Source organism: Hemiscyllium ocellatum, chromosome 4 (genome assembly GCF_020745735.1).
Source record: "Hemiscyllium ocellatum isolate sHemOce1 chromosome 4, sHemOce1.pat.X.cur, whole genome shotgun sequence".
Lineage (NCBI taxonomy): Eukaryota > Metazoa > Chordata > Chondrichthyes > Orectolobiformes > Hemiscylliidae > Hemiscyllium > Hemiscyllium ocellatum.
The window spans coordinates 7,134,096-7,162,055 of NC_083404.1; the positions used below are offsets into that span (position 1 = coordinate 7,134,096).

The 27,960-nt window shown below is 40.8% G+C and overlaps 1 protein-coding gene across 1 annotated transcript; it reads right to left on the reverse strand.

Moving 5' to 3' along the window:
• Positions 1–343: 343 nt before the first annotated feature.
• Positions 344–27,899, reverse strand: cops5 (COP9 signalosome subunit 5). The gene is made up of 8 exons (XM_060824107.1): positions 27,501–27,899; positions 23,841–24,075; positions 19,196–19,324; positions 16,552–16,617; positions 14,370–14,455; positions 13,045–13,156; positions 1,574–1,722; positions 344–1,132 (listed from the first exon to the last, which is right to left on the reverse strand). Exons 1-8 carry the CDS (start codon positions 27,641–27,643, stop codon positions 1,042–1,044), a joined length of 1,011 nt encoding a protein of 336 aa, XP_060680090.1. The 5' UTR covers positions 27,644–27,899; the 3' UTR covers positions 344–1,041.
• Positions 27,900–27,960: the final 61 nt, after the last annotated feature.

The window sequence follows — 27,960 nt, forward strand, 5'->3', positions numbered from 1 at the left end:
TTTTTAAATTTACTTTTGGGACTTGGGTGTTGCTGGCTGGGCCTGTCCCAAATTGTCCTTGAGAAGGTGGTAGTGAGCTGCCTTCTTTAACAGCTGCAGTCCATGTGCTTTAGGTAGATTGCAAAGCCATGAGGAAGCATGGTTCCAGTATTTTGACCAGTGATACTGAAGGAATGGTAATATATTTCCAAGTCAGGATGGTGAGTGGCTTGGAGGGGAATGTGCAGATGGTGGTGCTTCAACAATTTCTAAAACAACCGCTCATACCTGCAAGTACAATTTAAGAAATCACATCCATTGTGTATGAAGGACCCATTTATAATAGGTGGATTTATAACAGAAGTGAAAAAGAATTTTTTTTAATTGTTAATATACCTTAGTTTAGAAATGTGAATGCCTGAGTAGGTCAATTGTAAAATAAGGCAGCATCCAAAAGCCCTGGCTTTTGCCCGAAACGTCGATTTCGCTGCTTGTTGGATGCTGCCTGAACTGCTGTGCTCTTCCAGCACCACTGATCCAGAATCTGGTTTCCAGCATCTGCAGTCATTAATTTTACCCAATTGTAAAATAATACCCAATTTAAAAAAAAAGTACATTACATATTTGAAACACGCTAACATGCCGCATCTTCAGTGCAATTCAATTTTAAAAAGTACAAATTCTGGTATACTAACTTGTTTTAATAACACAAAGCACACTGTTTACATTTTCTATTTTTAGAAGTTCCACCATGGATTATTTCTTATTTTGGACTTCTGATGCTTCAATAAAGAGCAGGTTTACTCATAATGAAGTAAGGTGGTCAGACAAACTGCCAGTTAATGAAACTTTAGCAATATTGTTTCAAATTAAGACAGTCAAGATGACAAAATCCAAGAAAACAACCATTAGTTCTCAATGTGTCACTAGCATCTTGGGATATAACTGCAGATGCTGTAGGTTTTAAAAACTTTTTAATTGAAAGGACTCTCTTCATGCTGCACACACACATGTTCTGCAAGGTGTTTTCTTTGCCAGACGGAAAAGGTACTTTGCCAGACATTAAGCAGAAGGTACATTGATCTGATTGAAGAGTTTATCCTTAATAACTTGGGACATCAAGCCATGTATAGCTTCTATAGTAGTCTTGCAGCTGGAAAAAAAATAAAAATAACTAAATTGGAAGGGCTGAAATCCAGTTTATTTCAGAAAATGAACAATCTTACATTAGACACCTTGTGCAGGGAGAAAAAGGTAAAGTAATCCCATTCTACTCAGAGCCAGAGAGATCTTGTTTCTCAATAATCACTTTACATAGCATCTCCATTATAGTCTCTTCCTTCTCCCCCTCTCAACAGTTCTGACAAAAATAAAAAAAATTCCTTTTGCAAAATAAGGCATATGAAATTTTTTGTTGCCTTTATATTGTTGCTGTATGTTGGACAGCAAATATATTTGCTGTCCAATATACAGCAAATTTTAATTCTGAAAGTAGAGAGATACAGTTGCAACTTTAACTTTGAATTTGCTCAGTTTTAAAATATACACACAATAGTTCGGTAACATTAGACTTTTTTTTTTAAAATGCCTTTACCTGTCTCGTGTAGCTTTGGCTAACTTATCTTCAGATTTTCTATCATGGGTGTCCAAACCAAGCATGAAACTGCCTCGACCAAGCTGGGCTTCTGACTGTTCCAACTTTTCAGACAAGTCAAAGACTTGTCCGGTGGTATAATCAGCATTCTGCAGTTAAATAAGAAATGCAGATTTTTATTAAGACATTTATCCACAATACAGCTTGGAAATTCAAATGATCTACCAGAGTGCCTTTGTTGATGAGAGAGTGTAATAACAATGAGGCAAATTTGTGTAGGCATGTAAAGATGAGAATTTATAATAGAAACGTATTCCAATAGTAACAGGATTTCAAATTGAGAATCATCATTTCTGTTCATGCTGGTTTGAATATCCAGCTCCTTATCCACGTTTCACCTGATGTCTGTACATGGTTTTCAATTCCTATACCAAACACTAAGTGAGGTCATCCAATAATATTAAAACGCACTAGGTGAATACATGTTTTCTGTTTTATTTTCCCTTTAGTGACTTATGTCTAAAATTGAGAATATGGTGATAATACAATACCAAATCATACATAATATGGGGATATACATCAAGTGCAGCACTTATGGGTATCTAAACCACGGAGACTGCAGCGATTCAAGTTGGCAGCTCCCAAATATCTTTTTCCAGGGCAATTAGAGATGGGCTCTGGATGTTGGCTTGGTCAGCAACACCCACTGGATATAGGAGTGGGTTTTAACTTCACTCCAATGATCCGTATTTTAGTAGGACTTAGGGATATTCCTTCACTTTCTCAGCTCTAGGGTGGATGCTCTGAAATTTGTAGCTCTACAGCATTGAGGAATTCTTTGGTCTGATATCATCATTTTGCAGGAGTCACATAACTTGGCAGAATTGGTAATCAAATATGGGACTCAGTTTATATTTTATATTCTTCCACAGGAAGGGGGGTAGATAGCATTTGTTGAACATCCTTGGGAAAGTTAGACGTGAGCCACCATCTTAAACTGCTGCAATTCCTGTGATGAGGCCCACTCAGTGTTGCTAGGGAGGATGTTCCAAGATTTAGACTAAACAATCAGTGAAGAAATGGCAATAATGGCTTCAAGTGAGATGGTGTGTAGCTTAGAGAGAAACATGCAAGTGATGGTGCTCCCATGTATCTGCTGCTCTTATCCTTCTCGATTGTCAATTTGGAAGGAAGCTCACTGAGTTGTTGCCAAGTATCTTGTGGATGGTACACACCACAGTCACTCTGCATCAGCAGTGAGTGGAATAAATAAGCTGGTAGAGTCACTTCGGCCTGAATGGTCGAGTGTCAAGTGTTATTGGAACTGCACTCACCAAAGCAAGTAGACAGTATTTCACCTCTCAGGGGAGGCAGCAGACAGGTTACACGTGTAGAATTTCCATCCTGTGATCCGCTCTTGTCACCACAATGTTTATATGACTCAATGATCACTTCCAGGATGTTGATTATGGAGGAATTCAATTATGGCAATGCCACTGAATTTAATGAAGAGATGGTCAGATAGTCTCTTGCTGGAAATGGCCATTGACTGGAACCTATGTAGCACAAATGTTTCGTGCCACTTATCAGCCTAAGCCTGAATGTTGACCAGGTCTTACTAAATATGGATTTGAACCGTTTCAGTATCTGGGAGCTGTGAATGGTGCTGAACATTGTAGAATCATCAGCAAACACTTCATCTTTGGTCTTATAATGAAAGGAAGGTCATGAAGCAGGTGAATGTATTCAGGCCTAGGATACAACGCTGATGAGCTCTTTCAGTGATATCCAGGGACTGAGATGATTGACCTCCAACAATCGCAATCATTTTCCTTAGTTTTAGGGAGGATATGTGACAAGATACAGGTTCCCGGAGTTATGATAATGTATTGACGTAGATAGAGCTGGGAGACAACAGTCCACTGGTATTATTACTGGACTGTTAATCTTGAGACTCAGGGAACTTTCAGGGGACCTAGTTCAAATCCCACCATGGCAAATAGAGAAATTTTGAATTCAATAAAAAAAAAACTGGATTTAAGAGTCTAATGATGATCATAAATCCATTGTCAATTGTTGGAAAACTCCGTCTAACTCATTAATGTTCTTTAGTGAAGGAAATTGCTATCTTTACCTGGTCTGGCCTAAAAGTGACTACACTCACAGCAACATGGTTGACTCTTAACTGCTCTCTGGGCAATTGGGATGGACAATAAATGTTGACCTAGCCAGTGATGCCTTCAACCCATGAATGAATATGAAATAAGCAATTGGTTACCAAACAGGAAGCAGAGAGTAGAAATAAATGGGGCATTGTCAAATTGGTAGATTGTGACTAATGGAATACCAGACAGATCAATGCTGATGGCTCAGCTATTTCAATCTATATTAATGATTTAGATGAAAAGATGGAGGATAACATATGTATGGGCTGATAATACAATGCTAAGTGGGAATGCAAACTGCATGGTGGACAAAGAAGCCAGAGTTATAGACAGGTTTGGAACAAACTGTCTACCCCCCTCCCCCACTCCAACCTCTCAGCCTCACAATGCACAGCCCTCCACTCGCTCTGCTCCAATCCTAACCTCACCATCAAACCAGCAGATAAAGGGGGTGCAGTGGTAGTTTGGCGCACTGACCTCTACACCGCTGAAACCAGACGCCAACTCGAAGACACCTCCTCCTATTGCCCCCTCGACCATATCCCACCCCCTATCACCAAACCATCATCTCCCAGACCATCATCTCCCAGACTATACAGAACCTCATCACCTCAGGAGATCTCCCACCCACAGCTTCCAACCTCATAGTCCAGGAACCTCATACCGCCCAATTCTAGCTCCTTCCCAAGATCCACAAGCCTGACCACCCTGGCCGACCCATCGTCTCAGCCTGCTCCTGCCCCACTGAACTCATCTCCACCTACCTCGACACTGTCTGATCCCCCCTAGTCCAGGAACTCCCCACATACATTCGAGACACCACCCACGCCCTCCACCTCCTCCAAGACTTCCGCTTCCCCGGCCCCCAACGCCTCATCTTCACCATGGACATCCAATCCCTCTCCACCTCCATCTGCCATGATCAGGGCCTCCAAATCCTCTGTTTCTTCCTCTCCCGACGTCCCCAACAGTACCCTTCCACCGACACTCTCATTCGTTTGACTGAACTGGTCCTCACCCTTCACAATTTCTCTTTTGAATCCTCCCACTTTCTCCACACCAAAAGGGTAGCCATGGGCACACGTATGGGCTCCAGCAATGCCTGTCTCTTTGTGGGCTACATAGAACAGTCCATCTTCCGTAGTTACACTAGCACCACTCCCCACCTCTTCCTCCGCTACATTGATGACTGCATTGGCGCCATCTCGTGCTCCCGCGAGGAGGTTGAGCAGTTCATCAACTTCACCAACACGTTCCACCCTGACCTTAAATTCACCTGGACCATCACTGACACCTCCCTTCCCTTCCTGGACCTCTCCATTTCCATTAATGACGACCTACTTGACACTGACATTTTTTACAAACCCATCGACTCCCACAGCTACCTGGATTACACCTCTTTCCACCCCAACTCCTGTAAAAATGCCATCCCATATTCCCAATTCCTCCACCATATCTGCTCCCAGGAGGACCAGTTCCACCACAGAACACACCAGGTGGCCTCCTTCTTTAGAGATCGCAATTTCCCTTCCCACGTGGTTGAAGATGCCCTCCAACGCATATCATCCACATCCCGCGCCTCTGCCCTCAAATCCCACCCCTCCAACCGTAACAAGAACAGAATCCCCCTGGTCCTCAGTTTCCACCCACCAACCTTCACATTAACCATATCATCTGCTGACATTTCCGCCACCTCCAAACGGACCCCACCACCCTTTCTCCCCACCAGGGAGATATATTTCCCTCCCTACCCCTTTCCGCCTTCCGCAAAGACCGTTCCCTCCGTGACTACCTGGTTAGGTTCATGCCCCCCAAACAACTCACCCTCCCTTCCTGGCACCTTCCCCTGCCACCGCAGGAATTGCAAAACGTGCACCTACACCCCCTCCCTCACCTCCATCCAAGGCCACAAAGAAGTTTTCCACATCCATTAAAGTTTCACCTGCACATCCACCAATATCACTTATTGCATCAGTTGTTCCTGATGCAGTCTCCTCTACACTGGGGAGACTGGACACCTCCTCGCAGATTGCTTCATGGAATATCTCCGGGACACCTGCACCAATCAACCCCACCATCCCGTGGCCCAACATTTCAACTCCACCTCTCACTCTGCTGAGGACATGCAGGTCCTGGGCCGCCTCCACCACCACTCCCTCACCACCTGACGCCTGGAGGAAGAACACCTCATCTTCCGCCTCAGAATACTTCAACTCCAGAGCATCAATGTGGACTTCACCAGTTTCTTCATTTCCACTCCCCCCCACCTTACCCCAGCTCCAACCTTCCAGCTCAGCACCGCCCTCATGACCTGTCCTACCTACCAATCTCCCTTCCCACCTATCTGCTCCACCCTCTTCTCTGACCTATCAGCTTCATCCCCCCCCCATTCACCTATTGTACTCTTTGCTACCTTCTCCCCAGCATCTCCCCCCCCCCTCCTTTTAGCTCTTCACCCTGGAGGCTTCCTGCCTCTATTCCTGATGAAGGGCTTTTGCCCAAAATGTTGATTTTCCTATCCTCGGATGCTGCTTGACCCGCTGTGCTTTTCCAGCACCACTCTGGTCACTTTGTTCCATAGTTTAGATCAAAGTGGCAACAAAAACAGAAATAAAGAGGGAGAAGATGAAATATGAGGGTAAGCTAGCCAGTGATACAAAAGGAACACTGTCAGAGTTTCTTTAGATATCTAAAAAGGACAAAAGAAAGAGGGGGAAAAGTGGACCTTGGGCCACCGGAAATGATGCCGAGAGATAATAATGGGGAACAAGGAAATGGCTGAAGAATTCAACAATTACTTCATGTCAGTCTTAATGGTGGAAGGTATGAGAAATATCCCAAAAATTCAAGAGAGTGAGGGGGCAGAGCTGAGAATGGTGACCATCACAAAGGCAAAGGTGCTAGAAAAACAATGGCCTGAAGGTGGATAAAACATCTGGACCAGATGGGCAACATCCCAGAGTTCTAAGGGAGATAGCTGAAGAGATAGTGCAGGCATTACTTGTAATCTTGCAGGAATTGCTAGAATCAGGGACAGTGCCAGAGGACTGGAACACTCCCTGTACCACAGGCACAGATTCCCATTGACTTTAATTTTGCTTGGTTTCTTTGATTCCACACTTGGTCCAATGCTTGATGTCAAGGGAAGTCACTCTCTCACTACACCTTTGGAATATAGGTTCAAACACAGGGCAATAGAACAAGACAAAACGGAGGTCTGGGGCTAACTGGCACTGGTGGAATCAAAACTGTGATCAGTTTAATGCTGAGTACTGAAACTGATTGTAATGTTGATGAGACTTTCCATGACTTCACTGATGATCAAGGGTTGATAGGGTTGTAACTGGGTGGGTTGGATTTGTCCTGCTTTTTGTGGATAGGACACATCTGGACAATTTTCCACATTACCAGGTAGATTGGGATGTTTGTGGTATTTGCCAGTAGTGAGGAGAGAGATGGAAAGTGTAGGTTTTACAGCTTAGATAGAGGGATGAATATCTGGGAACACTGGATTGCAGTTTCATAAGCAATCACTACAAAAATTAAAGTTGATTGTTCTGTAACTGCTTTATTGAATGCACTGGTGTTTGCTTCTCTGTGTGCTTCTCTCTTTTTGTGTTGTTCTCTCTGCTTCATTGTCTCTTTTTTCAGTGTCTCAAGTGTCAGCAATTAATGTCAACCATGATACACACACACTAACATTCTCACCTCTGAATCAGTTGGTTGCAAGTTCAAGTTGCACTCCTGAGACGTGAACACAGAAATCTGATCTAATATCCCAATGCAGTGCTGAGGAAGGTGTCACTGTTTGGATGAAATTTTTAACCAAAGCCCTGTCTGCTGTCTTAGACGGCATTATTTTGAACAGCAGGCAATTTATCCCTGATGCTCCGGTCAACATTTATCTCCCAGTCAACACTAAAGAAAATATTGATTGCTACCACATTGCTGCTTGTGGGACTTTCAGTGTACAGATAGTCTGCCACTTCTCATAGCACCACAATAAATACTCTTCAGAAGTGCTTTATTTGCTGGAAGGCATTTTCAACGTGAAACATTGGAGTCTTTGTGAAACAAGTTACATATTAAAAGTCTATCTTTGTAAATAATAAAACAGATAACTTGGAGGTATGTATTTTGTTTCACAATTTAACTTTTGTTAAAACAAAGACGCTAATTAATTTTGGGAAAGCTACTTTATCAGCATCCCTTTGTTTACAGAGTTTCTGAAACTCCCAAATTACAATTAATGGCAGCCTTTGGGTCCAAATTTGATCATTCATTCCAAAGCACCGTATGCCATCCCCAGTGTAAAATCCAACTGTTTTCTTTAATTAATGCATGGGTTAAAGCTCCATTGTTATTGAAGAATCTGTCTCATGCATTGATTATCCTTTGGATAGCATTTCCTGCAAAAATTCCAAATCTGACTGCCATCTTGAACTCCTTATAGAGATATTTAATCAAGATATTCAGACATGTTCTAACAAACATCTGGAGCAGATGGGACTTGAACCGAGACTATCTGGCCCAGAGGTAGGGACACTACCACTACACTGCAAGGGCCCCAGTATCTATTTAATTTCTGAAAACAGGCGAGATCAGCTTTTTCAGACTAGTATGGCCTTGAACTTCTTGTATTCAGTTTAATATACCAATTTATTCTCTTCACTCTCTTAATCATTTAAAAAATCTCTAAGAGATCAGCTCAAATTACTTCAGTTTTTTTGTCCATTATTCAAACTTACATTACGAGGATACGCTGCATTTGTTTTGCTGCACTAACTTTAGCGAAGTGTTATTGCCCCTTGTGTCCCAGTAATTAGAATTGGTTGCAGTGCCAATGTCTGGCCATACCACTGTATTGTTGATTATGACTTCATCTGGCCTACTCTACTCTTCGCATTGGAGTTACTTTCCTCTGGTTCTTGAATTCTCTCATTTTTGTATCAAACTGAGTGCAAAGAGATCAAGCCCGAGTCCTGTGGCAGGGACATAAGTCCAATAGGAAAGATTCAAACATAGAACTGCATGATTTTTAAAACTTTTCTTCTAGAAAGTGTGTGTTACTGGCAATTGGCCATCATTAATCGCCTTAGAGAAGGATGGTGAACAACCTTCTTGATAGAGTAGCAAGTGTACCCAGAGAGTTTGGGAGGGAATTTCAAGATTTTGACCCAGTGACAGTGAAGAAACAGCCATTTTTGTTTCATCTCCGGGTGGAATGGGACTTGGAAGGGAACGTGCAGTTGGTTCCTATGCACCTGTTGCTTTGTCCTTTGGGATGATGGACATCACAAGTTTGGATGTGTCATAGAATCCTTGGTATGTTAAATTCATTAGGTGAGTGGCAACTGAAGTAGGCACGTTATGTGAAAATACTGGTGGACATTTATATTTTTTTCCCCCATTTTTGGACCATTAATACAATGAAGTGAACTTAAGTGGTGCTGTCATTCATGGGGTTTCCATGGATGCAAGGAGAAGCTGTCTGGCACCTGGGGGCAGAATAAAGGGCCACTGGTGCATGGGGATGGGTGGTTAAATCAAACAGGCAAAAGTTTACAGCACAGAGAAAAGGCCCTTTGGCTATGCCAGTCAAAAGCACCTATATATTCTAATCTCATTTTCAGCACTTGGCCCATAGAGTTGTATGCCTTGAAATGTGATGTAAATGTATTAGCTGCAACCTGGTCAATGCAAACAGTGTGTTCAGAGTGATGGTTTTTTTGTGTGTAGAAGTGTGTGCCAGTTAGCTTGATAAAAAACATTTTTTGCTAACTTAAGCCTGATGTCTTGTGCCAATTAAAATATTGTTGTAACTAGGAAACAATGTTTTCGTTGTGTGTTGTAGATTTAAATTTAATTGATAAATGATCATTTTAGAGGATATTGAAAAATTATTTAATACTCATTTTACACAAGTCAACAGAAATGGAGTCACATAGCATACATACTGTGCTGTACATACAGCATGGAAACAGACCCTTTGGTCCAACTTGTCCATGCCAACCAGATATCCCAACTCAATCTAGTCCCTCCAAACCATGCTACTAACTGGACATCAAATAAAGGGATTGCTGCAATTAGGAAAAATAAAGACCTGCTGGGTGTCCTGTTTTACAGAGATACAGCTCGACTGTGCCTTACAACCAGAGGGTTTCTCAGTTCACCGAACGGACTGCTTGGTATCCTCAGGCAAGTCAAGGAGCAATGGGGTCTGCCTCCTGATGCTTGGATGTGATGACTCATGGGAGTTACTGCTTGCTGGACCTAGAATATCTTCCAGTAAAATACCATTCCTACTACCTGCTACGTAAGTTCACCGCCGCTATTCTGACAGCAGTTGACATCCCACCCTATGAGGAAGTGAAGAAATCATTTGGCAAAGTATAAGACATTACAAAAACAGTCTTGAGACAGAATACCCCGCAACCTTGTTCATTGTTGCCGGTGACTTCAACCAGGCATACCTCAAAACAATTGCTACCAAAATACCATCAGCATGTTTCCTGTCTTACCAGAGATTTGAACAGCCTTGACCATTGCTATATAACCAAGATGACTCCTGCTCCATCCCCATCTACATTTTGGAAAATCAAATCACAATGCTGTGCTCCTGCTCCCAGCTTACAAGCAGAAAATGAAGTGTGAAAATCCAGAAGAGAGAGTAGAACAGTGTTGGTCCGAGGCAGTGGAAGGGTTTCGACGGGACTCCTTCAAGTCAGTGGACTGGTCCATATTCACGATCTCAGTAGCCAATCTAAATGGGTATACCACTATCATAGGGACTTCATTAGTAAGTGTGTAGAAGACGGTGTGCCAAAGAAGTTAATCTGAATGTTTCTCAACCAGAAACCATGGATGAACTGGGTGATCTACTCCCGACTGAAGTGCAGGTCTGAGGTTTAGAAATCGGGCAACCCTGACTGATGCAGGAAATCCAGGTACCTTCACAAGGCCAGAGACACTAAGGGGCAATACCAAAATAAGCTTAAGATCCAGACTAACTACACGGATACCCATCATTTGTGGCAAGTCTTACATGACATACCGAGCTACAAAGTGAAGTCGAACAGAATCACAAGCAACAGTACATTCCTACCCAATGGGCTCAATGCATTCTGCACTTGGTTGAACAGAAGATCAGTAAAAAAAAAGTCATCCATCCCATGAGTCTTGGATGCACCTGTACCCACTGTCACTGCTGCAGACATTAGATCAGCCTTCTTGAGAGTGAACCCATGGAATGTGACTGGCCCAGATGAAGTCCTTGGCTGAGCACTCAGATCCTGTGCAGACCAGCTGGTGGGAGTATTCACATCTTTAACCTCTCCTTACTACGATCTGAAATCCTCACCGCTTCAAGAAGATCACTATCACTCTGGTGCCAAAGAAAATCATGCAGCATGCCTTAATCACTACTGTCCGTTTGCTGTGACCGCCATCATTATGAAGAGCTTTGAGAGGTTAGTCATGGCTCACATCAACTCCAGCCTAATAAATTGCCTTGTTCCTTTTCAATTCATCTTCTGGTGCAACAAGTCTACAGCAGATGCCATCTCCCTGGTCCTATCTTCATCCCTGGAACATCTGAATAACAAGGATACCTACATCCGGCTCCTACTTATTGACTACAGTTCTGTCTTCAACACCATAATTTCAAAGAAACTCAGCTCTGAACTCGAAGTTAGGTCTCAGCTCCCCATTCTGTAACTGGATCGACTTCCAGACCAATAGACCACAATCAGTCAAAATAGGAGACAAACATCTCCTCCAACATAATCTTCAACATCGGTGTGCTGCAAGGCTGCGTACTCAGCTCCCTGCTGTGATCCTTATATACTCTCGATTGTAAAGCCAAATTCTGCCCCAAATCCATTCACAGGTTTGCTGACAACACCACCACCGTAGGTTGGATCAAAACAATGGCAAGACAGAATAGAGCAAAGAGAATGAGTACTTAGTAGCATGTTGTAAAGATAACAATCTTTCCATCCATGCCAGCAAATCGAAGGAGCTGGTCATTGACTTCGGAAGTGGAGTGGAGGGCACACCTCTGTCTGTATCAATGGTGCCGAGGAGGAGATGGTCGAGAGTTTCTGGGAGTGATGATCATCAACAATCTGTCCTGGTTCAATCTCGTCGGCGAGAAGTTTAAGAAACACAACAATGTCTCTACTGCCTCAGGATGGTAAGGAAATTTGACATGTCCACAAGAACCCTTACCAATTTTTATAGATGTACCATAGAAAGTATCCTAACTGGATGGATCACAGCCTGGTGTGGCAACTGCTGTTCCCAATATCACAAGAAACCATGAGAGTCATGAACACACCCAGTCCACCATGCAAACCAGTCTTCCATGCAGTTGGCTCCATCTATATTTCCTGCTGTCTTATGAAAACAACCAACATAATCAAAGACTCTTCCCACCCTGGTCATCCTCTCTACCACCCTCTTCCATTGGGTAAAAGATATAAACGTTTGAACACATGAATTCAAGAACAGCTTCTTCTGCACTGTTATCAGACTTCTGAACGGACCTCTGGAATGTTACTATTGATCTCTCTCTCTGCGCCTTCTCTGTAGCTGTAACACTATATTCCGCACTCTGTTCTGCTACCCTGGTGCACTTTAATGGTACGATCTGCCTGTAATGCACGCAAAACCTTTCACTTGATACTGGTGACCCCACAATTAATCAATGCCCTGAAAACCAAACAAACAAACAGTCACTTCTAATAAATAAATATTTTGTCCTTTAGCATCAGGAGACTCAGAACCCTTTGAACCACTGAGTTCTGCAATCTCTCTCCACGTACATAGTCTATTGCTTTTCTGTTCTTCCAGACAAAGCGACCAAGTCCACATTTTCCCACATAATATTACATTTACTAAGTTTCTAGCTGCTTAATTGTCAATATTTCCTTGCAAACTTTCTACTCTTTGATAACTTACTATTTTAACTGTCATGGTGGAAACTACAAATCTAGCTTCGGACATTTAGTTTTTTTAGAATCATAGAATTTTACAGTACAGAAGCAGGCCATTCGATTCATTGTGTCTGGACAGATTATTATGTAATCTTAGCATTATTACAGAGAAAAATTAGAATGCTCCAATTCTACAGTGTAATGCAGTAAGTCAAGTACACAGTTTTTAAATTTGCATTTTGGCTACAAGCAATCTATGGTAAAGAAAATGTTCTTGCCAACAAGGTAATAACTGCTACAGAAAAGAATAACACTTTCTCACCGCATCATCACCTCAAATTAGATTAATTAAAAAAGGTACACGACTCACTGTTAGCAGACTTGATGAACTGAGTGTGTTCACCCAATACTTGTTCCACAGAAGTTCAAGCAGCTTCCGGTCTAAAGATGATTTAAAATAAGTAACTTCAAGGGCATAATACCTAAGCAAAAATAAATCATTCAGATTATAATTAAGAAAATGTTTTAGTTTTAAGTTATGTATAATCTGTAATAGTCTGATCAATGAATTTACAAGAGTTTGAGTTGTGAGACTAACAGTGCAAATTCTTCTTAATTCAATTGACTCAGAGCCTTTGATCTGTGGACTGTTGGAGACAGGTGTCTGACCCAAGGTGTGTGTCAGGACTCCATAAATGTTACAATATACCAACATGCATGAAATCTGCCCAAGAAGTTTCAACCTCCAAGAGACAATTCCCTTATCCCCCAAAAGTTTCTGTAAAAGTCTTCAATTCTGAATTGGAGTTGGAAATGTCAAGCAGTTCCAATGTACTTACCTGGATAGTTACCCAAGAAATGTTAGACAGAAAAATCCTACTCTAACTCCGGAGGGAACTGCAAAACTGATCTCCACACTCAATGCATCCTCAACCCACCACACTGCTCCACCGCTGCTTACTATGGGCACTGGGTCAAAGTCCTGAATCACCTTTCCGACAGCACTATAGGTGACTCTACACTCTAAAAGACTACAGAAGTTCAAGAAGGCAGCTCACCATCATATTTTTGCTAAGAGCAATTAAGGTGGCCCTATCCTATGAATGAACAAAACTAAAAGAAAACCCTGAGGTGATGCAATCAGATCTGCCACAGACCTGATCCCCAACTCCATCTCAACCCTGCTCAACTCCTTGACACCAACATCAAACTTTTCACCAATATTGATCCTGGAACTTTAAAATACCTTGCTACAGCCACTGCAGTAAAAACGAGGCAACGTACCCCAACACTACAGCAGTAATGGATTACACTCCGAATTTCTGGTGAAGCTGGGCTTGGAAGAGCCAACCAGAAGTGTAGGGCAGCAATAGGTACTGTGGACTGGCAATCTGATGACGGTTGTCATTTTACAGAAGATCTAGGCAATTATTTCTAATCTACTGTATTCTGGGAAGACCTGAACAGAGCAGCTGATATTGACTTCCTGAGTTTCAGGTTTTGCAATGCAATAAGCTGCTGTCGGCTTCAAATGAGTAAACCCTGAAATCTTTGCAATCATCATACCACCAGGTTCAAGAGAGCTAGAAAATACTCAAAATTAAATGAAGCACTTTTTTCTGTAACCATTGCAAAGTTATCATTCATCGAAGAGCAGATGAATTTGAGACAAAAACTTCCTAGGTGGTGACTTACTGTTTGCAATGTACTCCAAAATCTTCTATTTTGTTAAGTGGAATAGTCTGGTATTCTGACGGACCTTCATCAGGTGGTTTATAACCCTAGAAAATAAAGTATATCATAGAATTTTTAAACAACATTTTAAAAAATATTAAAATTACCTATGTTTGAAAATTATATAAAAGCTCTCAATTTAAAGAAAAGCTAGCAACCACACTCAAAACGAACACAACTTCAGCAGTGAGAGAATGATTCCAGCTCAATCCTTTGCCTTCTTGATTCTTTTAATTTGTTCCTTATCTGATTTGTAATGTGTATATCAGCTCCCAATTTCTAACTATCGTTATGCCATGAATCTGTCTCCAATATTCACCCCGACTTTCTCCACAACCTTGCTTGCTCAATCTCTTCTCTCCGTTTTCTATTTCTCTGAAGCTGATGTCTGTCTCTCCCTTGATTTATTCTTTGACAACATCTGCATCTAAAGTCTCATCAAAATTAATAGGGAGCATGTTGTCTACAAAGAAAAAAAAGTCATATTTGGCCAGTTAAGAAGCAGAGGAGAACCAAAACGAATGGCTGACAGACAGAGGACACAAAAAAAGTTCATTCATTACTTTATTTCCTCTCAGCTGTTCCAATGTCTCCTGGTGAGCATTCCATTTCCCAACCCCTATACATTAAGCTCATCCAAACTGTTACAAATACAAATGCAATTACTTCCACCCACTCCAAATTCATCTATTATCAAAACAACTGACCTATTCTGTCTCCTGATTGAGTCTCAATTTCAAAATTCTCAATTTAGTTTTCAAATTGCTTATCATCTCAGAGTCTGTGTTTTTCCAATTCTGGCCTCATGTATCCTTGATTTTAATCACTCCACCAAAGAGAGGTATGCCTTTAGGCACCTAGATCCTAAACTCTGCTGCTCCCTTCCTAAAGATCCCCACATCTCCATTTCTCTTTCCTTCAACAGAAACCTCATTAACAGCATCTATTTGAATACATTTTTGGTTATTCCTCAGATATCTCCTGATAAGATGCAATGTCACATTTTGTTTGTTAACACTCCTACAAAATGCCTTGGGAGAAATTATATTGATAACATCTGTATATAAATGCAACTTGTTGTTGCAAGGCCAGCAGTAGTGGTTGGGTGGTAGAAGACAGCGAGCAAAAATTGTAAATATCAAGACAATAACTGGGAAAAGTCTCCAAAAGTATTGATGTTGCTGAGGCTAATAGGTACCTACAATATAAAGTTTGAGATACAGAGAGAGAGAAAGAAACTTAGATACTAAAGCAGGAGAGACCATCAAGGCCAAATCAAGCAATTTAGACTGCAGCAAGCATCTAAGTGACAGTTAAATTAGGAAATTAAGATATTTAATGTAACAGCAGAATCAGAAGCCTGCAGGGAATCACAAGTTCAAAGCATTGTTCTATGGATCATTTATCAGTGCAATGGCAGTGACAACATTTATATATGGCTGGTGGGGTGGCTACAAATGCTAGACTTCTAGTTTGGGCTCCTAATACAATTTTTTTCTAAAAAATAGCACAGCAGATTATTATTTCCTAGTTTACATTTATCTTGGGTTCTCTCCCATTGTTCGAAGTGATGGGTCATTGAGCCACGTGGATTTGGAAGATCAGTTTTTGCAGAGGCAAATGACGAAGGGCATTACAGTTAGTCTCATTATCCAACAGGACAGTGCATGTCCTTGCTTGTTCATTGACATAAGATTAGATTAGATTCCCTACAGTGTGGAAACAGGCCCTTCGGCCCAACAAGTCCACACCGGCCCTCTGAAGAGTAACCCACCCAGACCCACTTCCCTCTGACTAATGCACCTAACATTATGGGCAATTTAGTATGGCCAATTCACCTGACCTGCACATCTTTGGCCTGTGGGAGGAAACCGGAACACCTGGAGGAAACACATGCAGACACAGGGAGAATGTGCAAACTCCACACTAACAGTCACCTGAAGCTGGAATTGAACCTGGGACCATGGTGCTGTGAGGCAGCAATGCTAACCACTGAGCCACCGTGCCGCCTACTGAATGTTTCAGAGTTTTTTTTTAACAAAGCATGGCCAGGTGGGGCAAATGCAAAAGCCTATAATAACTAATGATTTCAGGAGAAGGAAATAAATGAATGTTTAAAAAAAATTAGCAGAAAAAAAGTTACCTTAGGATATGTCCTGAAAGCCCCTAGGTTTACTTTTCCAGCAGATATAGTTCTTGTAGGGTCAATCTAAAACAATAAATCTTGATCAACATAACTATATAAATTATTCTCATCAACTTAAATTACCTTTAAAAAAGCCACTGAAAAATTAATAAATACTGCACATAAATAGTGTGTGTGTAACCATCTCCTAAACGTAATGCACAGTATAAACCATCAATTTATTCCATCAAAATCAATTGAAATAGATACAATTATATGACCTATGAAATAATGAATTTAGAAGACTTCAAAAATTATATGGAAAATTGAAAGCTCACTATCTTCTTACCTTTCCTTCGATCTCTCCCTCTCGGTAAAATCCCATCACATATTTAACCACCCCTACAATTCACTACAATATTTCTGCTACACTTGATTTGCTCAACCACACCCTCATTTTCATCTTTAATGCCCCAGACCCTAATAAACCATGACTTTCTTTCACGTTTTCCATTTCCCCATAACCCTTTTCCCCTAAAATCGAAATTTGAATGTATTTATTTGACAATATGGTTATGACTTAGCCGTTTGCTGCCAGATTTGCATCTTTAAATGCAAATATAACCCTCGGATGATTTATTGCAAGTTACCTGCTTAAAACCCTCTTATGTCTCCTTCACCCTCACATCAAATAGATGCAAGGAACCCACAGACTACTTTGACATGAAGATAAAGTCTTCTGATCAGCTGACACTTCTCTCCCTTGCACTTATCCACTTCACCAAGCTTCTTCTACAGTTCCCTGCTGCCCTTATGTTGAACTCACAGCTTTCTAAATTTTTTCTTCATTGCTCTACATTCCAATTCAAATGCATCTTCCCCATGAGACATCATCTGCTCCTTCAACTGTATTCCCATTAAACTGCTAAGCGCTCAACTCCCATTCCTAATCTCTGTGCTAACAGATATTGCTCTTTAGGTGTTGCTCCTCTCTGCTCCAAACATTTTAACACCATTCTCCTCAAAAAGCTAACCCTTAACCCCGTCATCCTTCTAAATTATTGACCCAGCAATCTCCCATTTCTCTCCAAAGAACTTGAATATACTCCAATGCCCATTTTTCCTGGAATTCCATGTTTGAATTTCTCAAGTCAGATTCCTGACCTGTTAAAGCAATGAAATAAACGGTAAAAATAATGACTGCAGAGGCTGTATTTCTGATGAAGGTCTTTTGCCTGAAACGTCGATTTTCCTGCTCTTTGGATGCTGCCTAAACTGTTCTTTTCCAGCACCACTCTACTCCAGAAAATTATAAATGACAGCCTTGCTAGTTGTGAAAAAGGAAAACGTTCTCTCATCATTGTTCTCAATCTGCTACAGATATTGACCACACGAGCCTCCCAGACATCACTCCAGCTACATGGAAATGCAATTGCTGGGCTTCATTCTTAACTATCTTATTGTTGTCAGTGTAACACTTGCAGTCATTTCTCCTGATTCCTATTATTTTTCTCCTGTTCCTAAAGGATTTATACTTGGCTCTCTATTTCTTATTCATGTGCAAGCCTTCGGCGATATAATGTGTAATCATAGCTGTGCTCCCAAATACGCTGATGACATCGAACATTAACTTTACCACCATCACCTTGCACAACACCTTCTCTGTTGCTGAATTATCAGGCTGATTTTCCAACATTCATTACTGGATGAAGAGAAATTTCTTCCATTGCTGGAAAGTCATTGTTTTGATCTTGTAAATGGAAATACAGCAATTAAAAGGTACATTTGACAGCCGAAGACACAAATGCAGAATTATTCCGAGCACTAATAATAGGAAACCCATGAGGAGTAAAACAAAACAATGAAATGCATGGTTTGAGTCAAGGTACAGGAGGAAGATATGATCGGTGTCATTAGGATTAGATCTGCAGTAGGTATATCCTGGGCAGAAGGACCCCATCTGGGGTGGAATTGATATCTTCACTGCCGGATTAAGTCATGTGGTGGAGAAATGTTTTACAGTGTTAGGACAACTTTGGTATGGAAAGGGTGAGTAATGGAAGAAAACAATGAGAAAGAAGAAAGAAAGTAAAAACAGCCAGAGAAAAATTAAGGAAAGCCAGTGAAGAAAAAATAGAATTAAACTGAGTAAGATTGCTGTGGACAAGTAGTTTTAAATCTGTACATTTTGCGAATACAATTGGTTAGTCAAAGGCACCCATTACTTTTGTGGTGTACAATAACATTCACACACATTATTTAGGTTATAGCAAGGACCAAAAATGAAATATTCCTGGTTTCAAAATGAGAGAAGCAAAGGAGTTGAAAACAAAAACAGATAATATACTAAAAAGGAAATAAATATAGTAGAGGGATAGGAGAACTCTTTGATAACATGTGCAAGTATAATGAGCTAAATATGTTTTCTTGCAACAATTTTATAAAGGTAAAGTTAAATATTGAATATTTCAAGATTAAATAAATTAAACTGAACAAACAAAAGTCCAGTTACAGCTTAAGTGATCAATGTGAGCCATGAGTTGTTAGGAAAATCAAGCCATTCTGAAACCAGTGAATATGATATGTAATTCGGTCCTCATTTTGAAATTGTAACTTCAATATTTTAGGGGGAAAAAAATGTCAACATTTATAGTGTACGTACCACAACTGCTACAAATGGTTCCTGAAACTGTTGATTTAACATCTGAGTACTAACATCGATTCCTGAAAGCCAGCATCCATAACCTGGGTGACTGTGATACCAGCCAATTGCATTTTCAAGACGGCCAACCTAAGGCAATTGGAAAATAAACTTAAATATGGACAATATTTGAAAAGCAAGAATAAAGTTTAGATTGCAAACCTAAAAATAGAAAAAAACTCACAAATTTTGTTTTCAACTGAATATGCCTTATAACAATACAAGCAAAAATGTTGAGAATTTTTTTTTAAAAAAAGGCAACCATAAAAATTGCAGTTGCTATAATTTGAAACAAAAAAAAGCTTTGTAAAAGATGCACTAGGATTTCAGATGTAGATTTCCAATTAAAACTAATAAACATTGTATAGCTTAAATGTAAACTCAATTCTCACAACAGAAGCTGTGGTGCTTTTAATAAATTCAAAGGTATTGTCTTATAAAATACTGTGATATGATCCATTATTGCCATTTTCAAAATTTCTAATCGTAAATGATGACAGTAGGCTTGAAGCAGGTGGTGAGTGTGATTGGATGATGAAGCTCAACTAATATTTGCAGCTGATAGCAAATTATTCGTGGCTTTATAACTGTTTCTGTACTTCAGTTCACTCAACTCCAATAATCAGATGCAGCAGTTTCTTCACATCATACTCCTGAAATGACTAAGCAACATGCATTGTGAAAACTCTTCTTGCCTTTTTTTTCAATTAATGTTATTTGCTGTAATTCTTTCTAATTGATTTTCACAATGTGGTTCCAATAAGACTTCACAATTTTAGAAGACTTTGCTTAAACCAAAGATATTTTAACTCATCAGTAATTATCAAAGCTGAATAGCACCATCTGCTGGCTTACCAAAGCACCTTCTCTTTCTGCTTGAGAAAGAAAATAAATTCTTGAACTAAGTTTGATCTACCACTAAATTCCTAGCATGCTGAGTTTATGGATGCATTTCTAGTTGCACATGAGGTGTATACCAAATACGTTTAGGTATATCACCACCACAGTTTAAATAGAACTCAAGGTTTGTGAAGTACAACCTACCCTTCACAAAACTGTGTTGACTATCCCTAATCAATTTATTCCTTTCTAGATGATAATAAATCCTATCGCCTATAACCTCTTCCAACACTTTATCCACAACCGAAGTAAGGCTCACTAGTCTATAATTACAGGGGTTGTCCATACTCCCCTTCTTGAACAAGAGGACAACATTTGCTATCCTCCAGTCTTCTGACACTATTCCTGTAGACAATGATTTGGAGATGCTGGTGTTGACTGGGGTGTACAAAGTTAAAAATCATACAACACCAGGTTATAGCCCAACAGGTTTAATTGGAAGCACTAGCTTTCGGAGTGGCGCTCCAAAAGCTAGTGCTTCCAATTAAACCTGTTCAACTATAACCTGGTGTTGTATGATTTTAACCCTGTAGACAATGACGACATAAAGATCCAAGCCAAGGGTTCAGCAATCGCCTCCCTAGCTTCCCAGAGAATCCTAGGATAAATCCCATCTGGATCAGGGATTTATCTATATTTACACTTTCCAGAATTGCTAACATCCTCCTTACGAACCTCAATCCCATCTAGTCTTATAGCCTGTATCTCAGTATTCTTCTCGGCAACATTGTCATTTTCCAGTGTGAGTACTGATGAAAAATATTCATTTACTGCTTCTCCTACTTCCTCGGACACTACACACAACTTCCTACCACTATCCTTGAAAGGCCCTAATCTTACTTTGGTCATTCTTTTATTTCTGATATACATATAGAAAGCTTTTGTGGTTTCCTTGATCTCATGTCCCCTCCTGACTGTTATTAGTTCTCTCTTTAGATCTTTCTTGGCTAATTTGTAACTCACAAGCGTTCTAACTGATCCTTCACATCTCATCTTTACATACGTCTTCTTCTTCCTCCATGACAAGAGATTCAAATTCCTTATTAAGCCACAGCTTCCTCACTCAACCACTGCCGCCCTGCCTGACCAGTACATACTTAATCAAGGACATGCAGTAGTTGTTCCGTGAGTAAGCTCCACATTTCAATCGTGTCCGTCCCCTTCAGTTTCTTTCCCTATCTTATGCATCCTAAATCTTGCCTAATCACATCATAATTGCCTTTCCCCCAGCTATTGCCCTGCAATTTATACCTATCCCTTTCCATCACTAAAGTACACACAACTGAATTGTGGTCACTATCACCAAAGTGCTCACCCACTTCCAAATCTAACACCTGGCCGGGTTCATTACCCAATACTAAATCCAAGGTGGTCTCCCCTTTTGTTGGCCTGTCTACATAGTGTGTCAGGGAATCCTCCAGCACACGTTGGACAAAACTGACACATCTAAAGTACTCGAATGATAGCATTTCCAGTCAATATTTGGAAAGTTAAAGACCCCATAACAATTATCCTGTTACTCTCGCTCCTATCCAGAATCATCCTTGCAATCCTTTCCTCTAAATCAGTGGAACGTTTGGCAGCCTATAGAAAACTCCCAAGTGTGACCTCTCCTTTCCTATTTCTAACCTCAGCTCATCCTACCTCAGTGGACGAATCCTCATTAAACATCCTTTCGGCCACCATAACGCTGTCCTTGACTAACAATGTCACACTACCCCCTCTCTTATAATCTTCTCTGTTCTTACCGAAATATTTAAACCCTGGAACCTGCAAAAACCATTTTTGTCCCTGCTCCATCCAGGTCTCCAAAATGGCCACATCATCGAAGTCCCAGATACCAACCCATTTTGCAAGGTCACCCACCTTATTCCGGATGCTCCTGGTGTTGAAGTAGACACACATCAAACCAGCTTCCTGCCTGCTGGTACACTCTTGTGACCTTGAAACCTTATTTATGATATCACTACAGTTAACCTCCTGTACACTGGAGCTACAACTCATGTTCCTTTCCCCCTGGTGATTTAGTTTAAACCCTTCCGAACAGCATTAGCAAATTTCCCCCCAGGATATTGGTACCCCTCTGGTTCAGGTGTAGGCCATCCTGTTTGCAGAGGACCTACTCCAGAAAGAGCCCCAATTATACAGAAATACAAATCCCACCCTTCTGCACCATCCCTGTAGCCACGTGTTCGACTGCTCTCTCTTCCTGTTTCTCACCTTGCTAGCACGTGGCAAGAGTAACAAACCAGAGCTCAGTAGGTTCTAGCTCGAAGCTTCGACCTAGCTCCCTGAATTTCTGCCTGACATCCCCATCCTTTTTCCTACCTATGTCATTGGTGCCTATGTGGACCACGACTTGGGGCTGCTCCCCCTCACCCCTTAGGGATTCCAAAAACATGATTCGAGACATTGTGAACCCTGGCACCTGGGAGGCAACACACCAACTATGAGTCTCTCTCGTTCCCACAGAATCTCCTATCTGTCCCCCTAACTATGGAATTCCTAATGACTAATGCTCTGCTCCTCTCCCCCTTCCTTTTTCATCTACGGGGACCGACTCTATGCCAGAAACTTGTACCCCATGGGTTAATCCAGTAAGCGCCCCACCTCCCCCACAACAGTATTCAAAAATGGTGGACTTGTTAAGATGAACTGCCATAGGGGATCCCTGTACTGCCTGCCAGTTCCCTTTCTGTCCCCTGAATGTAATCCATCTACCTTCTTCTTTTACCTGAGGCGTGACTACCTCCTTCTAACTCCTCTCAATAACCCCTCAGCTGCGTGAATGATCCAAACTTCATCCAGCTCCAATTACCTAACGCGGTCTCAGAGAAGCTGGAGTTGGGTACGCTTCCACAGGTGAAGTCAGCAGGGACACTAGTGGTGACCCTTAACTGCCCTAAACTCCATTCCCACTGTTTTAAATTTCCAAAGAGACGACTGAGAAAAAACAACTAGTAACTTACCAATCTGGCAGAAAGAAGTTTTGTTTGGTTAGAAGAGGAGAATGGGTAGGGGAAATTACCTAAGTAGTGTTTTGGGTAATGCAGCCATCCAAATATATTACTTCACTTACTCAGCAGACCCTTGTCTACTCTTGTTCAGTGTGCCCTCCTCCTATTCCGGAGGTAAGGTTTTAAAGCAGTCACAGGACTGAGCAGACTTTGTTAAGTCCATACATGCATCTTTCAGAAGAGTGAACACCTTTAAGCAAATCCATCAATTATGTGATTAAAGATCATTTAATGGTTAAATGCAACCAGACAAATATGAGTTTTTTGTTTGTGTTTCAAACTCTTACTTTGGTATAGATATTTCAGACAGAGAAAAAAAATAAATTCTATAAAAAGTTTGGAAGAGATTTGCAAGAAGCCAGTGACCAGATTAGCAGAGTGACGTGCTCACATGAGCAAGTGTCAATAAAAACGTAAACAGAGGAACCTTGTATCTTCAGAATTGGAAATGGCTTGCAATTATCATGACAAAAACATAATTACAGAAATCTGTGTACACAGTTTGAAAGTGTACACTAAAATGTAGACGGACACTCAAGTTACAAAAAAATAGTTTTAAAAGACCTGGAAATAAACAACTTTCTTGCATTAGCAACATATTCTTAAACTGTACCATTTGACTACCAGCACTCTAAGAAGCTGGAATAATTTTGGAAGTTGAAAAAAAACTGTAAAATTATTTAACATACCTGTTTTGCATTCTCTATATAGGCAGCCATATATTCATATGCAGCAGCCTGAGCATTGACTCTTGTTTCTGTCCCTTCCACAGGGAGAGCAAAACTGTCCATTATGATCATTGTTTCACCATCCACTTTACCCAACATTAAGCCCATCACTTCTAGGTTTCCACCTGATCTGGCATGCATCACCATCTTCAAAAGTGCAAGAGCTGAGATTTTGCAGTATTTGAAGTAATGATGACTAAAAAGAATATATTACAACAATTACGAAAATGTGGCATTTTACCTTGTTGCTACAGTCATAAGATTAATACATTTACACAAAATCTTAGAAATTCAAATGTCAATGGATAGAAAACAACATCTTAAATCATGCAATATACATAAAAGTTATCAATATTATTCAGGATATTAAATCTATAAAGATTATTGCTAACATGAAAAACAATAAAACATGGTTTATTCATTGTGTAGATAAACTATATATAAGCAAGGTCCTGCAAATAGCTATTTACAGGGACAGTTTTTGATAGTGCTGGTAAAGGGAAAAACATAACTACAACTGGGAGAACTCGCTGCTCTTTCTTCTTCATGCGCATTGGACAGATGGATGGGAAATAAGTTAACTTCTCAAACAATGCTAAACTCCTTCAGTACTACAATGTAAAAAAAAATTTTGTACTTTAGTCCATGGGGTAGGGGTGAGGTGGGCACAGACAATGTTACCCGATACAATAGCTATTAGCAATCAGTCATTGCTCGGTAGCAAGGACTCTGGCATCACAATCCAAAGAAAATGGTTTCACATCACAGAACATAAATTACTAGATGAGGCATTAAAATGGTCCATCTTCCTTTCAGGAGGGTGTGAAAGATCCCACGGTAATATATAAGTGCAGGAATGTTCCTCTCACATTTATCCATCGATCAACATAGAAAAGTAGATCATCCAGTTTATTGGGTTATGATTTTTTGTGAACTTGCCGCGTGCAAACCGAAGTGCTTCGTGCATTAGAAGAATGATTACACTTCAAAAAGTGCTTCAACAACAGTAGCATACTTTGGGGAATGCTGAAGTCATGAATATCATTGAATGAATGCAATCCTTCTTTCTTACGCTATGTCTGATTGAAAATAACTAATCAGGTAAATTGTCTGACTTTCAAGTTCAAAGTGTGCATATCACTGCTATACGTTGGTTCACTGGTTTAAAAAGATAGCCAGTGCAATCCTTGTACAACTGGAATGATTTACCTCCTTGGTTACTCAATGATGGTCGATGTAAATATGTTATCAAACAGAATTTCTTACTGTGAAAAATTGACTGTCGAAGTTTGTGAAAAGGGAATATGATTGCATCGAGTCATTACTGCAATAATATTACGTTTTCTCTTTCAGTTGAGTTCAACTAAATGACATAAAAACAGCATTTCCTCTCAGCTGGATGAGGGACGTAAGAAAAGGAATAGGCATTCAGCATGTTGAGCTTGACCTGCCATTCAACATGATCACAACTGATCAAACACTTCAACACCACTCTATCCCAATAACCCTCACGTCAAATATTTATCAATCTTTACTTTAAATATATTCAAAGACTGAACCTCTGCAGCCCAAAATTCCAAAGATTCACAAACACTCTGATTAAAGAATTTCTCCCAAATTTCATCTTATTTTTAAATTGTACCTGGCTCTAGATTCCCCAATCAGGGAAAAATCATAGGTGCAGCTATCATGTCTATCACTTTAAGATTATAATGGGATCACTTCTCATTCTTCAATACTTCAGTGAGTAGAGTACCCACCTGTTTAGCCTTATTTATAAGACAATCCCTCCATACCAGGGATCATCTGGGTGAATCTTCTCCAAACTATCTCAAATGAAACAATATCTTTCCTTAGATAAGGGGACCAAAATTGCTCACAGTACTCCAGATTGGTCTCACCAGCACCTTTCATATTTGCAGTAAAGCATCCCTATTCTCACACTCTAAAACCCCTTAATATTCCATTAGCCTTTCTGATTACCTGTTCCACCAGTGGGCTACCTTTCTGTATTTCATGCACAAATACCCTTGTCCCTTTATGTTATAGATTTCTGCAGCTTTTCTCCTTTTAAATACACAGTCTTTTTGTTCTTCTTTCCAAAATTAACAACTTCACATTTTCCTATATCATTCTCCATTTGTCAACTTTCTACCCACTTAATTAACTCTCAATACCTCTCTGTAAACTGTTTGAATTCCGTTCACTACTTGCTTTTCCACTTATTTTTAAAGTTGTTTGCAAGTTTGGCTCAAGTCCAAGTGTCAGACAGCATGGAAACAGACCCTTGTATGACGAACAGTTGACAGAATTGAGAGTTTTCCAGAACAAGATGTCAGGAAACCAATTTAGCTGGGCTGAACCCCCAGTTCTTTTCCAGAGCCCCACAAATATTTTTCCTTCAGATACTAGTCAAATTCAATGTGAAATATCCAATCAAATCTGCTTTCACCACACTCTCAAGCAGCACATCCCAGATCACAACCACTCAATGAGTAAAACCTTTATCTCATGTCATCATTGCTCCTTTTGTCAATCAATTGTGCCCTGTGGTTCTCAACCCTTTCTGCAATGTTAAAATTCCTCATTATCTTGTAATTTCATTATTGAGCACTGTCATCATTTCTGATCAAAGCAAGATGGGAGACACTGACAGGATGATTAGAAAGTATAATCAAAGGGCATTGTCTTTGGATGAGCAGGTTTGCTATTCAGCACCAAGACAGAAATGTGTTCACTCAGGATTGTCTCTCTTTGGAATTCTCCATCCGGACGGATGCTAGTAATCATATGGTGAATACATATGGATAAAACTAGTCAATTTCTGTGCAGTTTTGTAATTAATGGAAAGAGATATCATGCCTGTAAGTAGAGTTGTTGCACAAGGTGATCTATGATCTTACAGAACAGGTTTGAAGGGCAGAATAGCTGGCCTGTCTTATGCTCTTGTATGTCTTTTATTGGCTACTAAGAATAATCAGACACTTGCAGAGCACTAAAGTCAGCCTGGCAGTATCTGTGGAGAGAAAGCAACGTCAATGACGTTTCGCATCCACGCTGAACTCGTAACACTATGTCTTCTCTCCACGGAGGCTGCCACACCTGCTGAGTTTCTCCAGCTACTTCTGTTTCACATTTCCAGCAGCATCTGCAGCACTTTTGCTAAAGTCGGGCCTTGACGGAAAAGTTTAGGGCGTTTACTTTTGATACTGTAAAACAGGGGGGTGTTAAAGTTACAAATGGTGATTACGAGCAAACAACTCTTTCCTTTTGTATTAGACATTTACCCCAAAGCACTTTCTGACAAAAGGTGCTAATAACTGACTGGGCTGCTGTTTTTGGACAATGTATAATGATGTAACAAAGGTCGGGCCTCAATAACTGCTTGTAAAAAGTGAGGTCTGCAGATGCTGGAGATCACAGCTGAAAGTGTGTTGCTGGTTAAAGCACAGCAGGTCAGGCAGCATCTCAGGAATAGAGAATTCGACATTTCGAGATGAAGGGCTTATGCTCGAAACGTCGAATTCTCTATTCCTGAGATGCTGCCTGGCCTGCTGTGCTTTAACCAGCAACACATTTTCAGCCTCAATAACTGCTGCTCTGATTCTGTCACAGACTCACTCTTTAGTCCAGGGTTTCGCCGCCAGGATTTCTTGCTGTTGCTTTTTGTCGTATTTGTAGATTTCGTCGATGCTCTGAACTTCCTGCATGTTATTCGCCAGCTCCCAAGTCTTCTGCGCGACATTACCACTGGCGCCAGCCATCTTCTCCCTCACACCTGCCTCCTCCAAATACCGAGCAAGCCCCAGGCCCTAGGCCTCAGCCTCGGCCCAGGCCCTCTCCCAGCGGCGACACTACCCTGACCCCCGCCCCCGGGGGCGAGCAAAATCAGTCTCAGACCAAACAACGCAAGCGAGTTGAATTACAAATGTTGTCAAAGCGCCGAGTCCGGGTTTTATTTTGTCCGACAACAGGTTCGGAGTCACCGGATATTTCAGTCTCTGTCCGTCAGCGAGTGAACCGCCCTCTACAGGAGGGGAGCGGAATAACCCTGGGGCTTTGTGACTGTGACGATCAGCTG